Consider the following 15,137-nt stretch of genomic DNA (forward strand, 5'->3'; position numbering starts at 1 on the left):
TGTTAACATAATTAAATAACGTTATTAATGTGTATAATCAGCAGATGGCGATGTTGGGTAGCTTTTGTCCAGAAGAAGTAGCCTAGCTTTCTGCCCCGTTCTGTCCTCCAATGACTATGTAACGAACCAAATTCAGCAAGCTAGCTAGCTCTGTTTAGCATACTGTAACAAAAATTTTATTTTATATAATTAAATTATAATATGTTTATGTACAATGCATACATATACAATATATACATATATTATAATGTAAAATTCTAGCAGATTTTTATTGGAAGTAAAGAAATATACAAAACTCCCTCTTGCTACTGATGTGTTTATTTAACACATCAACAAACAGCTTGGCTCCACAAATCACTTTTAATGACAGAGCGGCTTGCTTCTACCAGGTGTTGTAGTACACATACTGGAGAGAGAGAGAGAGAGACCTTCTTGCGTAATTGCTCTCCTTCTCTCACACACGTGTAAAATTACCACTGTAACATTGGTAATAGGACCTAAAATTAGGAATGCAAATTAAGAATGCAACCAAGCTCAGAACCAATGTGCCTACAGGGCCATACGCGAACAGCAATGAGCTCAACACCACTGAAGGCCACAACGAAGTGGAAAGACAACTTCAGGGATACAGATCCATTCTATGACAACAGGCTTAATAGATAAGCATGGACACACTGACACTTGTCACCATCTATATCAATTGATCCAGCGCAAAAATATGACCAATGCACAGACCAGCACCACAAAGGCAGGACGATAAAATATCATGTGGCTGTCCTATGGTATTGCGAGTGAAGGATTTTACCCTCTTCAAGATGGAAAAGTTCCTCTCTGACTCGGATGTCATCATAGATGTTGTTATGATAATTTTCAGCAGAGTGACGGTCTCAGCAAAAGCCTCCTCTAGGTTGTTCTCATGGATGGATCTTAACAGAGACAGGGCCGTCTTACCAGTGTGAAGCTCAGTGTGGTGGTACAGAGTGGTCAGCTCAGACTTCAACTTTTCCTCGTATCCTGGAGGCCATTGTTTCACCGCACAGTCAAGCTCAGATGTAGGGAATGACAGGACAAACTGTGGGAAGAGCGAGCTGTCAACCAGCTTGGCAGCGATCAGGTGGTCACTTTGTGGAAACCTCTGCTCCACCTGGGAGATGACTATGTCGCATGCCTCCTTCATCAACGGCGCTGTGATGGTTACTCGTCGGCCTGGCTCGTCTGTTCCATCGTGAACTGTGGCAGCCCATTCATCAATTTGCTTCCGCATATTCTGGACATTCTCCTTGAAACGGGTGAGCGCACTGCTAAACAGCAACTTTAAACATCAACTTCTGGCATAAGGAAGAAAGAAATTCCAGTAGCTGCAGTAAGGATCGGTCCCAGAGTTTTTTTGACAGGCTGAATGCCTCACTTATGGTGGCCTCATCCCATCCTGGTTGTGTGTGTATGTCCTCCATACACAGGAGAAGCACGGTTTTCCCAAACTGCATTGACAGTTCTACTTTTAATGTTCCATCGTACAGCTAGTGGCCTTGGAGTGCGTCTCTGTGTTGCCTCAGCAAGTGCCGTTTTGGAGCGCCAGAGAAAAAGGTGGTAAAAGCAGTTAAATCTGCTCATCCATGCTGAACAAAGTTGCTGCAAGATCAGGTTCAGCTGGTGATCATAGCAGTGAACAAACTGGGCATGTCTCTTTCATTAGCGTCTGTACCCCTCAGACGTTTCCACTCATTACAGCCGCACCATCATAAATCTGAGCGATCAGTTTTCTCTCAGCTTCAGTGGTTCTAGCACACCCTTGATGCTATTAGAGAGGCAGAGTCCAGTTTTATCTTTGACTTCCACAAACTCCAAAAACCTCTCTGTCACTGTATTGTCAGGCAACATGTATCGCAACACAACCACCATGTGATTTACAGGAGACATCAGTTGAATCATCTGCCTGTATGGCAACAAATTATGTCTCGTCCACTTGCTTGGCTCTCTCCTCCCTGTACACTTCATACATACTCTCTAACAGTTTGATTTGTACATTGCTAGATGTCCCTTTGAAGATGGGCTCAACATCATAATGGCTCTGAAGTCTCGCATCTGAATATTCCAGGATTCAGGAAGTCCACCGACTCGTCGTGCCCCCACAGTGCGGTTCCACACAGTTTAATACGTTATGATCCGACTGAGAACGTACCTGTTTTCCTCCACCTGTTTGTTATGCTGCTAAATGGAGCGCCTGTATGCACTGTCAACTTGGGCTGTGACATTTACCCTTCCAAGTAAGCCCAAATTCACAGCATTGTCCAGATGACTCCTGATCTCATGCAATCCTTTCAGAAAGATGTTTTAAATCCTCGACCAAGTACCATCTCCACCAAATAGCAGACATGGAAAACAGAAGAGTGCCTTCTTCTGTATTCTAACCGTTAGCCACTTTTTTTTCCAAAAACCACTTAATGTTAAACCCGCGGTTACTTTTACCAGCAGTTTGAGTGATGACAATATCCTGTGGTTAATGGGCACCAAGTCTCTTTACTTCAAGTTTCTCCTCCAAATTAAGGGTTTCAAACTGGAGCTCAAGGAATTAAATCCACTTTATCTGGCGTTATCTGGCGTTTGTGAAGCTAACAAGCTAGCTAAGACAATCTACCCTCCTCGCTCTACTTGCCGACTAATGTTGGTGACAGACAGATAGCCAATCAGGTCTGAAATATGAAATGACACTGTAGTGGGGCTACCGGCTGTCAGCCCCACTTGGCATCAAATTTGTGTGATCTACATTGATCACACTAACATTCTGAGCATGCATATTAATATTTTCACATGTACAATGTACATTGCATTGTGAGAGAGGGGCTAGCCCTACATTCACGCTTAGCCTATGCCCTACTACTGCAAACTTGAATCTGCAGAACGCAATCTGAAGCAGCAAGACAGGGACCAATGAACATGAAATAAAATCCTAAAACAAATGATATGCAATTTAAGAAGATGCTATATTCATAGATAATAAATTATAGGAAGTAATCTTTGAGAAATTAAAATAACAATTTTGTTGCAGTTCTTTCTGTTGACAACAGGTGGGGCTGTGCCCCACATGCCCTTAATGACCAGTCGCCCCTGTCTTAAATTAATACATTATTGAAAACTATCTCAAATGGATTTGTTTGTTAATATGGTTGAGCTTGTTTAGAACAGGTTCCAGCTAAGATTGTTCCAAAATGGCTCCTTTCTTATGTATAGGGGCTCTATGACCTCAGTTTATCTTGTGTTGTTTTATCTATGGCCTGGATTATCTTGGGCTCTGTACTCTGGGTCTCATTCTTGCGTCACAAGGCCAGGCATTTAAAATATTGCCTCTGGTCGTAACCTGATAGGGAACCCTGGCATTGGGCTAGCAGACGTATGCATGAACTGTACAGCTGGCTGTTAGCATGACTCAGCAAATCCTGACGTGATACTTGTGAATGATCTAGCAGTATACTGGTGAATGATCTGAAGAAAAAACTACTTAATGTGATACATTTTGTTACGACTGTTTATGGAGACCCATCCCAGTGTAGCTGCGTATTTTATCTGATAAACCATTTATTTACCAACTGCCACTGAGTGGACCAGACTAAATATTTTACGGACCGAGGGATGCAGTTTCCCCTAAAAATATCAATGCTCTTGCTAAGGTTTATTGCCTACCCTTTGTGTAGTAAGAAACACTACACAACTAGAAAAGACTTAATAACCTAAACATATGGCTGACACCAAACAAACAAAGACAAGATACAATGGGAAAGGAAGAACTTAAATAGGGTCTGTGATCAGGAACACAGGTGAGGCAATAATGTGAAACAGGTGTCCATGCTCCAAATGAGGGAGAGAGGGGGAGTTGGATCTCACTGGCACAGCAAGCCTGCAAGCCTGCCATGCCAAGATGTGACAGGGGTAGTAGCTACCAGTATTCTTGTTTCTGCCTGGGTCATTCGATGTAGAGTACGCAGAAAGCAATTCATATCGTCTGTGCTTCAGCTTCCCCGATGTTTTGGCCACAACATTTGGGCTTGGAACATGAATGCTTGAAACTATTTGAGTAATTGGTGTGTCCAGTGGCAAAGCTTTTGGGAGACATCGTAATTAGGATGACAAAAGTTTAACATGTGAAATTGTTCAAAGACAATAGCATGAATCAAATTGCACATCCTGGTATTATTTTCATCATTTCATTTAATCTGCGTTGCATATTTTCATTTTGTTTCAAGCGTAATTCAAAAAAAGGGAAGAAAGTGTATGTCTTGCACCAGATCATGCTCCTGTGTAACAGCTAGACAGCTGTACCCCAACCTGACCGGCCAAAGGTGAGTAACATCACCAGTACTTGGATGTGACCCCTACTGTCCTCATTTAAGGGCTGGCTCACGTGGGGAGGGAGGAGTAAACTATCAATGTGATCTGGTTTTCCGGTTATGAAAAATAAAATGCGTTATTTTTCTGGTAGTAAAATAAACAACAACGCCATGCTCAGTTTGTTTACCATACAGTGTTTGAAATTAAGTAATACAACTAGTTTCTTCCTCAAACTCCTGCGACTGGCTTCTTCAGCACCTACAATCGACGCAACTAAACCAGTTTAATAAGTATTTTGTCAAAACTATCTAACTTTAATAGAAGGATTTGGGAGAATTCTGAGATAATTTTGTGTTATAGGTTCTGCAGACTACGTAGTCCCAGCGCAAGTTCATCTTCAGTCTTGTTAGAAATTGCTCAATTCTTGTGATTATTCCTAGGAGGTTAGTAGATACTAGTAACCCTGTGACTGGCTCTTCACGAATAGCCACATACCTGTTAAAAAGGTTGCTTTAGGGATTGACAAGGATTTTTTTAATTCATAGATAAAACCATCATAATTTTTTGGTAGGGGGAGAGAAAATTCACCAAACATCGAAGTTCAAAATGTGATGGGGTAAAATCCTGTACAGATGGAGTATTCAGAGGCGCTACAGCTCAGAGGAACTGTGCACAGAAATACAATTATTTTCTTTCTACCCAATCATTACTTCCATGTCGTTTTAATGGAAGCTGATTTATACTGCAATGATTGTTGACATTGAGCAAGCCTTAGTAAATGTAATGACTTCCATGGCAAGACAGCGGCCACCTTGTAGCGAAGGACACTGGGAGAGTGAGGCAGGTGATGAGAGAGCCTTGTGTAAAGTAGAGCTGAGGTATAAAAGGGTTTTGAGAGAATGGCAACCAAAGGTTTCTTAGGCTCATCGCCACACATTACACAACCTCACAAAGGATAATGAGAGTATCATTCAGATATGTTTCCTTGGAAACACCAATGAATTCAGTGCTTTCTGGGTATGGACCCTACTATGGGGGTTTTCTAGCCACTGTGCATCAATTCTGTCATTGCTTGCTCTTAGGAGTTTCAGACTGGGTATCTGTAAGAACACTTTCTGGCAACTGATTGATTGAACAAGTGAAAATAGCTTGAGTGTAGAGATTCAGTAGATTTCCAGACACCAGTGTTCCACTGCATAGACTGACAAACCTGTGCAGGTGAACTGGTGCGTGAGGCCACTGCTGAAACCAATACAATGAATGTCACCATTACCTATGTTTTGTTGAGATACTGAGCACTCAGAATTAGCTCAGCATTTGGTCACATGTCCTTTGCATCCAATAACTGCCTGATATCTTATGACCCTTTGACCTCAGACTCTGGGCATCTTCATCATGTGTTAAGTGCAATCTGTTTGGTGGTATTTGCTTTTACTGCTGACAGACACCAAAGGCAGATTCCAAGAGACAATACCATAAAAAATAAGCAGATAATCTATACTATCTACTATAACCTTTATACTAATCATTTCATTTCCAATCCAAAAGTGGGTAGTATAGAGTCTGTGGAAGAAAAAATGCTTACTTTCCCGATAATGAGGCCTATGGGTCGTTATGTATTAATAATCTCCTTGTCTTTGTATCCAACACCATCACTGCCATTGAAAAAATAATGACATCCCAGTCGACCTTAACAAGCATTGTATGTAAACGTGTGTTGTGTGTAAACGTGTTGTATGTAAACATGTGTTGTGTGTAAACATGTGTTGTATGTAAACATGTGTTGTATGTAAACGTTTGTTGTATATGAAGGATGTGTGTGTTCTATATACAGCTCTGGAATAAATTAAGACACCACTGCACCTTTTTCTTTGTTTTCCAAAAAAGTTGAAAAGGAAAGTTTTGAGTGGGGAACAGAAGCGTTCAATTTGCAGTGGTCTCTTAATTTTAACCCTTCTGTTCCTCACTCAAAACCTTCCTTTTCAACTTTTTTGGAAAGGAAAGAAAAAGGTGCAGTGGTCCTACATTTTTTCCAGAGCTGTATTATCTTCCATTTAGTGATGGCCATTTGAAGCTTCAATACTGTTCTTCTAGCAGCAGGATATTATGCTAGCAGCGCTAACGCAAATTTCATTTTTCGAAATAAAAGCCATCATTGAGATATAAATGGTAATATAGTTAACAATCATTATATGTTAAATGTCCATTCCAATGTTGTTTTTGTCTTTTCTCTTTTACAGATTGTTAACTATATTGCCTTATAAATTTCAATGATGGCTTTTATTGTGATAAAGAAAATCTGAGCGCTGTCAGTATAATATCCTGCCGCTAAAATAACGCTAATGAAGGCTCTTTTGGCCATCACTACTTGCACTCACCGCAGCAGTAACCCCATGAACATTTTGAGAATGTGCAAATGTACTTCTGTTTCTGACATACAGGTCCATAGTTCTTTCCTCCATATTTTTTATGATGGGACAGTGTAGTACAAATAATTAAATGATCTGAGAATGTGAAGAGTGTGAGGGTGTCTGTGTGTCTCTATGTTTCTTCCACTGAACATTAAATAGTTAATTAAAAAAGATGTGAAAGAAGAGCCATTTCCGTCAAGCTGATGATAGAAAACAAACAAATTCTGTCCTTTTATTAATCAATAAATCTAGCCTCTGTGGGAGTTTTGACGCATCGCTGACCAAGGCAAGGAACACTTTGAACATGCTGTGCGCATGCTGTCAAGTAAATTGAAAATGTACAACAGTCCATGAAAACCACCATGAATTAATTACTTCATGGTTAACTGTCATCATATGTCTCAAACACGTGTGTGTGGGGGGGGGGGGGGGGGGGCTGATTTCAATTGGGAGGCAAAATAAAACATGTATTATTCCAAAAATACTATTTGTTTTTAGTGTTAAACCATCCTCTGTGTTTTTGTCGTCTGTTGTTCATCTGAACAAAAGATTAGGGCCAATCTCTCTTTACCTGCTTTTGTCGATGTCTGGACAAAGGATGGTCAGTACATGCAATCCTACAAGCTCAAACCTGGTTGTCACTGGGGAGTACACTCTCCTCAGGTGCGTAAGTTCCAGCAAATACCTCCTGCTTCAAACAGCAGTGAGATAAAAGGCAGAATAGCATGAAGCAGAACATCGGAGCGTGCATGTTTCAATCTTCTAATTCATTTTTGCATTGAGGCCATATTCGCAAATTTGACATAAATTTCGAGATGGAGGAATATATGGAAGAAAAAATTAAAAATCAATGCACTTAGAACAACAAAGAATACTTTTAGTCATAACTTTGGTATAGCTGTGGTATACAATGGCTTTCATAATACCCCCCTCTTCTCTCATGGATTATTGGTTAAACATAGCAACTGAATGTTTAATACATTTCCTACATAGTTGCTTATTGCCTGCCGTTCTGGTTCTGGACTATATTCTAAACTGGTCAGCAAGCAATTTTTTTCTCTGTACATTTAATGAGTACTTTTGTAAGTACAAGAGGAAGTTCATGTGATCTTATATTATTTTGTTATTGTACCTCAAGACAGAGCACAACCACAAATGTCACATTTAAAAAACTGAAACAAAACACAAATAGTTGTACCTAGACAGAAAGGTGTTGGATGGCCAAACATGTATTTAGATATCGCATGTACTGGTGTGATGTACACACTGCCCACTATTCACGTGGCTAGGTGTGTTGTCCTGTCGCAGCCATAGGCCAGGTCATCCTTGAAAACGGTTCTCAGTTGGAATTCACTTGTTGAATAATTATCGAATGAACAAAACCGGAAATGAGAATTATAAAAACTAAGACCTGGTATAAACTGGGGAGAGACAGTTTATACAACAAGGCATGGAACAGAGAAACGCCCTAATGGGTGTGGAAAATTACTCAACTGTGCAAAAGTTTTATGAATGAGCCACTGTGCATGCGGTGAATGATTCTGTTCTCTACATTTAGTACGCGTAACACGTAGGTTTAAAGTTCATCCTACCAAATCGCAATTTATACATAAAACAGTTGTGGTTTTGCTTGGGAATTTAGCAGAATGTATAATATTAATATGATTTATATAGTCAAATAAATTATCAAAAGGCCACATATTTACTTACAAAAATCCATTATTGAATCTGCTACCGCGGCAGGCTGCTCAATCGAGGACTGGAATACTCAATGGCCATGGCTTGTCGTCTGTCGGCCCATGAGGGAAATATTCTAAATTGTGTAGTTTTATTAGGTTAAGTTACAAATTAGCAAAGACATATTTATTATTAACTTTTTTATTCGACGGTTGTTAGAAAACTTTACTGACGTAATCCTTGATGAAAGATAGAGCGTATATTGTTAAATAAAGTAGTAGCACGCTAATGTTATGTGTGTGTGACAAGGCAGATAGCTTAAGAGCTAATTTATTCAGTGGTCGCCGAGCGATATACAGTATTAATGGAAAGATATGCTGAATTGGAAGTTTGCTAGGATTACTGCATTGATGTTGATAGTCGTACCACGGCGCACAGAGATGATAAGGCACAACTGGCAGTGAGTTTGAAACAGTGTGCTAAGCTAACTAGCTAGCTTTGTTTATAACGTACAGGAGGTAGCCACGTAGTAATCTATATCCAGTCCTAAGTCCTACGTGTAATATTACCACGCGTTAATTTGCCAGAAGTCTATTAGGTAATCAGCAAAAAACTCGATCTAGAATCCAGACGCACGCATTTTGGTCCGTGGTACTGAGATGTTATAAACCGGAGCCTCGCGTGCTTCCGGGTTAGATGTTGCATTGAGCAGATGATGAAGCGAGTCATCTGGGTGATATCAGGACTAAACCGAAGGATGATGAAGCTTCTGGTCGCCCTCGCGTTGATCGCCTACATTGCCTGTAAGTGTAATACGCCCGTTTATAATATAAAACCTTGACCTATTGTGTTGGAGAAGTTCAGCTGTATTGTAAAATCACTGATTTGACTTGGGTCTTTTCCTTCCTTCGTTCTAAGCAACAATTGTGACATGAAAGACTTGTTTACATTGTTCTAAAGGGATGTACGGTAGGTGATAGTTGTAAAAGTTCTCTTAAAATTTTGAATGAACATTAAATGTCTAGTGGCTTAACTCTTTTATTGTTCTTTTCTAACTTAGTGGCAGAAGTTTTCGTAATATTTGAATATCGGAGAAATATGTCAGACTCTTTGGTTTTTGTAAAACTTCTGAAAATGGTGAAAGAAAAAAAGCGTAATTTATCAAACAACTATTAGAACAAATGTTGTGACAAATAATTTCACTCGGGTCCAAGTTTCAGACAGTGGCAAACAGATTTTTCCCACATGGCTCGGTACTGGTAAAAGGTAATAATATTGTTGACCCAAGCTCCCCTAGCTGGTGCAGTTGGGACTGATTAGCAGGAAGAGCCCAGTTTGGTCACATGTTTTCATGCAAACAAGAGACAGGGTGGGTTGGTCAATTCATTTTTATTAAAGCTTAAGTGGGAAGAATTATATTCTGGCGGCGTTCGTAAAGGCTGATCAGGCAGCCTCTACAACCACGCAGAAATTAATCTGTCCTACTTCTAATGGAGTACTGTTATTATTGACCAATCACAGTGGAATGTGTTGTTCGTTGATAACGCACTGCGTAGTTAGTTTGACATCCCTCGTTTTAGTTGGTTTATTTATTTATTTTCATCTAATGAGATTATAGTAGCTGAGAAGTACAGGAAGATGAATGCCTTAACTAGTCAGGAGTTGATTTGTGTGTGTGTGTGTGTATACAGTGGATATAAAAAGTCAACACGCCCCTGTTAAAATGCCAGGTTCTTGTGATGTAAAAGAAGATAAATCATGTCAGAACTTTTTCCACCTTTAATGTGACCTATAACCTGAACAATTCAATTGAAAAAAAAAAGAAATCATTGAGGGGTAAAAATAAACAATTCACAATAACCTGGTTGCATAAGTGTGCACACCCTTAAACTAATACTTTGTTGAAGCACCTTTTGTTTTTATTCCAGCACTGTCTTTTTGGGTAGGAGTCTATTAGCATGGCACATCTTGACGTGGCAATATTTGCACACTCATCTTTGCAAAAGCGCTCCAAATCTGTCAGAATGCGAGGACATCTCCTGTGCACAGCCCTCTTCAGATCACCCCACAGATGTTCAATTGGATTCAGGTCTGGGCTCTGGCTGGGCCATTCCAAAACGTTAATCTTCTTCTGGTGAAGCTATGCTTTTGTGGATTTGGATGTGTGCTTTGGGTCGTTGTCGTGCTGAAAGGGGAACTTCCTCTTCATCTTCAGCTTTCTAACGGACGCCTGAAGGTTTTGTGCCAAAATTGCCTGGTATTTGGAACTGTTCATAATTCCCTCCACCCTGACTAAGACCCCGGTTCCAGCTGAAGAAAAACCGCCCCAAAACATGATGCTGCCACCACCATGCTTCACTGAGAGTATGGTGTTTTTTGGGTGATGTGCAGTGTTGTTTTTGCAGCAAACATAACTGGAATTATGGCCAAAAAGTTAAACCTTGGTTTCATCAGACCATAACACATTTTCCCACATGCTTTTGGGGGACTTAATGTTTGTTTTTGCAAACTTCAGCCGGGCTTGGTTGTTTTTCTCTGTAAGAAAAGGCTTCCGTCTTGCCACCCTACCCCATAGCCCATTCATATGAAGAATATGGGAGATTGTTGTCACATGTAGCACACAGCCAGTACTTGCCAGAAATTCCTGCAGTTCCTTTAATCTTGTTCTAGGCCTCTTGGAAGCCTCCCTGACCAGTTTTCTTCTTGTCTTTTCATCAATTTTGGAGGAACGTCCAGTTCTTGGTAAAGTCTCTGTTGAGCCATATTTTCTCCACTTGATGATGACTGTCTTCACTGTGTTCCATGGTATATCTAATGCTTTGGAAATTCTTTTGTACCCTTCTCCTGACTGATATCTTTCAACAATGAGATCCCTCTGATGCTTTCTGCAGACCATGGCTTTTGCCCTGAGATGCAACTAAGAACAGCTGAACTTTATTTGTGATTTAATCAGAGTCACTTTAAATTATGGCAGGTGTGTAATTACTTCTATTTAACGTGAGTTTGAATGTGATTGGTTAATTCTGAACATAGCCACATCCCCAGTTATAAGAGGGTGTGCACACTTATGCAACCAGGTTTTTATTTTGAATTTTTCACCCTTAAAGATTTCAGTTTGTTTTTCAATTTAATTGTTTACATTATAGGTCACATTAAAGGTGCAAAAAGTTCTGACATGATTTATCTTTGTCTCATTATTTTACATCACAAAAACCTTGCATTTTAACAGGGGTGTGTAGACTTTTTATATCCACTGTATATACAAACAATTTACAGCAAATACAATTTTGGAAGTCTGTCAGTTGTTCGAAATTCCGATAAAAGGCTTTGAAAAACAAGGCAGTCTCCCATAAAATAATTATGTTGTCATCTGAAATTTCGAGTTAGGCGTTTTCAACTCGTACCCTACAAGGTCTGGTACCTGTCACTTTTATGTTGTAGCTGATAATTGCACCCTTTGTTGTCCGAGGTCTTAAGTCAGGACCTGATTAGAGGGTTGAAAAAAGCAGCGTAGAGAGAAACACACAGTGGAACTAGCTTTGACATTCATCGTTGAGTTTCTGGGTTGAAGGTCTCGTCGTGGTATCTACAGCTCTGACAGGAAGTGTCTGTTTGAGCGGGGCACATTATCCCATTCACTGCAAGCTGTGGTATAATTGTGTATATATATTTTTTACCTTTATTTGACTGTTTCAGAACCAATTCACATTTGCAACATCAACCAAAGGTTTACAAAGGGTTGCATACAGAAGGCATAAAATGAACTGTGTATGATGGAGCAAAAGCAACAAGGTCATTGGTTTTATATCTTCAGCATGCCAACATTTAAGAGACTAAACATATATATATATTTAAAGGTATTCCATGGACTCCTATAATTTTTGTAAATCCATTTTATGAGACATCAAAGTTGTGATGTGTATGTGCTACTGTATGCTAATGTTATTGTAGATTTACTGTTGTGATTTATGTAGGCTGTCTCTCTGTTACACTAGTTTGACTTTTGCCTCTGGGCTTAAACTAATCGTATGACTAACCTCCTTGGAACCTACCCAATTATAATGACACTCCCTTGAATTTTAAATGGGTGAGTGGCTAAATAGAAAACACACAGACTGGTCCACACACACACTCACTTGCCACATATACTATAGCATTTGGGAATGGGGACCTTCATGAGTGCTAGTGCAGAAACACACACACACACACAGCTACAGTCTTAGAATAAGATATATTTTCTTCCAATTAGCCCTGGGTGTGTGGCCTTTGGCTGACTTGCAGGGGGTTGGAGGGAGACACAGAGGGACATCTGTTTTTTTTTTATCATGCCTCTTTTCAGGCAGGCAGAGAACATCGAACACCACAACAACAACTAGAAGCATTCCACGCTGCAATGAATTGTTTCAGTGAACTCTGCTGAACTTTCCGGTAGAAGACACCCGGTGCTATTTTCCACCGGTTTGGTTTTCATGCACGGAGGTAGCCAAACCGCATCGCATATGACCGTTCATTTGTGTGCGTGTCTCCGACACACGGTCTGGCTGTCTTAGATCGCTGGTGATTCTGCACCAGCGATGCCTTTATAGTCTCTGACGGTGTTATGGTATACGGTAGCACCCTCAGCCTAACCGGATAGCCTATGTTTGGGTGAGACGTCTCCCGCCCGAGTGGCTCGTTCAACATTTCATGGGTGTTTTCCTCTTGTATCGCATTGTGTGTCAAAATTGATGGTGACTTGCGCTCGTTCTGGTTGAGTGGTTTGTTAGTGTCGGAAAGAAATTAGGGTGCTTTCGAAATCGTTTTTCAATTGGCAGGAAGACGTAGCTGCCTTTTGGTTTTATGTTGCTTTCGCATACTTTCGTGCGCAAGCTCGAACACACTGCCGGTACTCCGCGGGCTACAGTGTGTAGAGAGTACCCTGTCAGGGTGCCAGACTGTCACCGTTTAAACGCGGCTGTGCAAGTAAAACAAAAGGTCGCTCGCAAAGTTGCGATATGCAAATTTCACCGCGTCATGATTCGTAGAATGCTTCTACTGCTTGAATATGTACGCCTCTCACCCCTGAATCTGAGAAATGTCTCCCACTCTTCATTCCAACACGAACCCACCCACTCCCTGCATTCACTATTTATGCGGTTTCTCTTGGCTGTTTGCATTCCTTCAGTGTGCTGTCATTGTTAACTGGAGTGTAGTCTGAAGCCTTGTGTGTGTGCAGGATGGTTTGCCTCCAAGTCACGCGGCACAGATTTCCCTTTGCTTATGCCGACACCCCTGTCTCTGCCTTTCTCCACCTGCCCAATTGTGTGAGGTTCCAGGCCACCAGAGTGAATCCTGACCGCCGTCAGCTGCCTGTAATCTATAGGCCTCGTGTCTGGCGTTGGTGTTAGATGTTACGTTCCAGGCCAAGTCACCCGCCATGACAGTGTCTAGTGACAGACTCACTTTCATCTCCCTGTTTCTCTCTCGCCCCTCACCTCTGGTGAAAGGACAGCAGTGGTCTGTTGACTTAAAATCTGCCTGCTACAAGCAGGGTGCGGAACGAGACTGTAGAATTGGAGACAAATCAGGAGGATTTGTGGGGAGAGCGAGTAGCGGAGACTTCATGTGGGTTGTGTAGAGGTGGCAGGATGATGAATGTCTGTCCTAGTTTTGTGTGTCTCCTTACGTCCTTAGGCTCCCCTCAGGTTCTCTGAAAGAGGCCAACCTTGGCAGCTTTTGGGCACCTTTGTGTTCTACTTCAGGAGTCTCTTGCTGCCTCTCTTCAACCCCACGTTCCCTGGGGCACCAACCACCGATCACCTATCGACAGCCATCCCTGAGACCCAAGCAACCCCCATTCTCCAGCATTTGGTTTTTATTTTCTCAAACCTCCGACTGATCTCCAGGGACCGATCTCCCTACAGCCCCTCTCTTTCCTCTCCACCTTCTCCTACTCCCACACACCCCCCCCCTAGAGCCCCTCCTCTAAAGCACCACCACTAACATTCTGGTTAATATTTCTGCTTCCACCTTGAGGTGAGACCTTTGTACATCAAAATGGAAGTTTGCCCTCTTCATAAGCCAAATTCATGAATTTGTGATGCTTTTCACCGTCCTGGGATTTCTGAGTCAGTTTACGGACAGATCTTATGAAACTCTGTCAGATGATTATCATCTAGCAAGAGACTCCGTCTTCAGCTTCCCTGTGGCTGTCCACCTCATCCTTTGTCATTGAAACTACCTGAAAACCTTCCACCTGTGTTCCTTGAGTTCAAAAAATGTGTGTGAAATTGCCTGGGATGAAAACAGAGATGCTCAATGAAACACTCATCTCATCTCTGTCTCCCCCATCTCTGGTCCCTTCCATGTAAGAAGCGTCTACGTACAATGCAGCCCTAAGCATTTCAAGCATTCGTTATCGAGAACAGACCGTTCTATGAAATAGCAACTCTAAATACAGATGTGCAGAATACAGAGGAGCCCAGAGGCTATCAAACTGTCACACACTACTTACAGGGCATGCTATGCCAAGCAGACTTTCTGCAAGAGGATTTTCTGTAAATTACATTTTCCAGATTTTAAATCATAGCTAAATGAAAGCCAGAAAATGTTTTGAAAATTTTAGTCTAATGCCTTGGATGGGTAGCTAGGCTAATGTGGACCAAGTCTGCAAGCGTTTTTCCAAGTTGCTTCTCAAGACTGTGTGCTATATATATAATATATATATATATATATATATATATT

The 15,137-nt window shown here is 41.1% G+C and overlaps 1 protein-coding gene across 2 annotated transcripts in view; it reads left to right on the top strand.

Moving 5' to 3' along the window:
- Positions 1–8,471: 8,471 nt before the first annotated feature.
- The window catches only part of uxs1 (UDP-glucuronate decarboxylase 1), a 46,282-nt gene continuing 39,616 nt past the window's right edge, over positions 8,472–15,137 (top strand). Inside the window, exon 1 of one of the 2 annotated variants that reach the window (XM_029125886.2) lies at positions 8,472–9,217. In XM_029125886.2, the coding sequence (XP_028981719.1) occupies positions 9,127–9,217 (91 nt within the window). In that variant the 5' untranslated portion in view covers positions 8,472–9,126. The remainder of the gene's footprint in view (positions 9,218–15,137) is intronic. The other variant, XM_034286768.1, reaches the window with a different exon arrangement.

This window comes from Esox lucius, chromosome 16 (assembly GCF_011004845.1).
Source record: "Esox lucius isolate fEsoLuc1 chromosome 16, fEsoLuc1.pri, whole genome shotgun sequence".
NCBI lineage: Eukaryota > Metazoa > Chordata > Actinopteri > Esociformes > Esocidae > Esox > Esox lucius.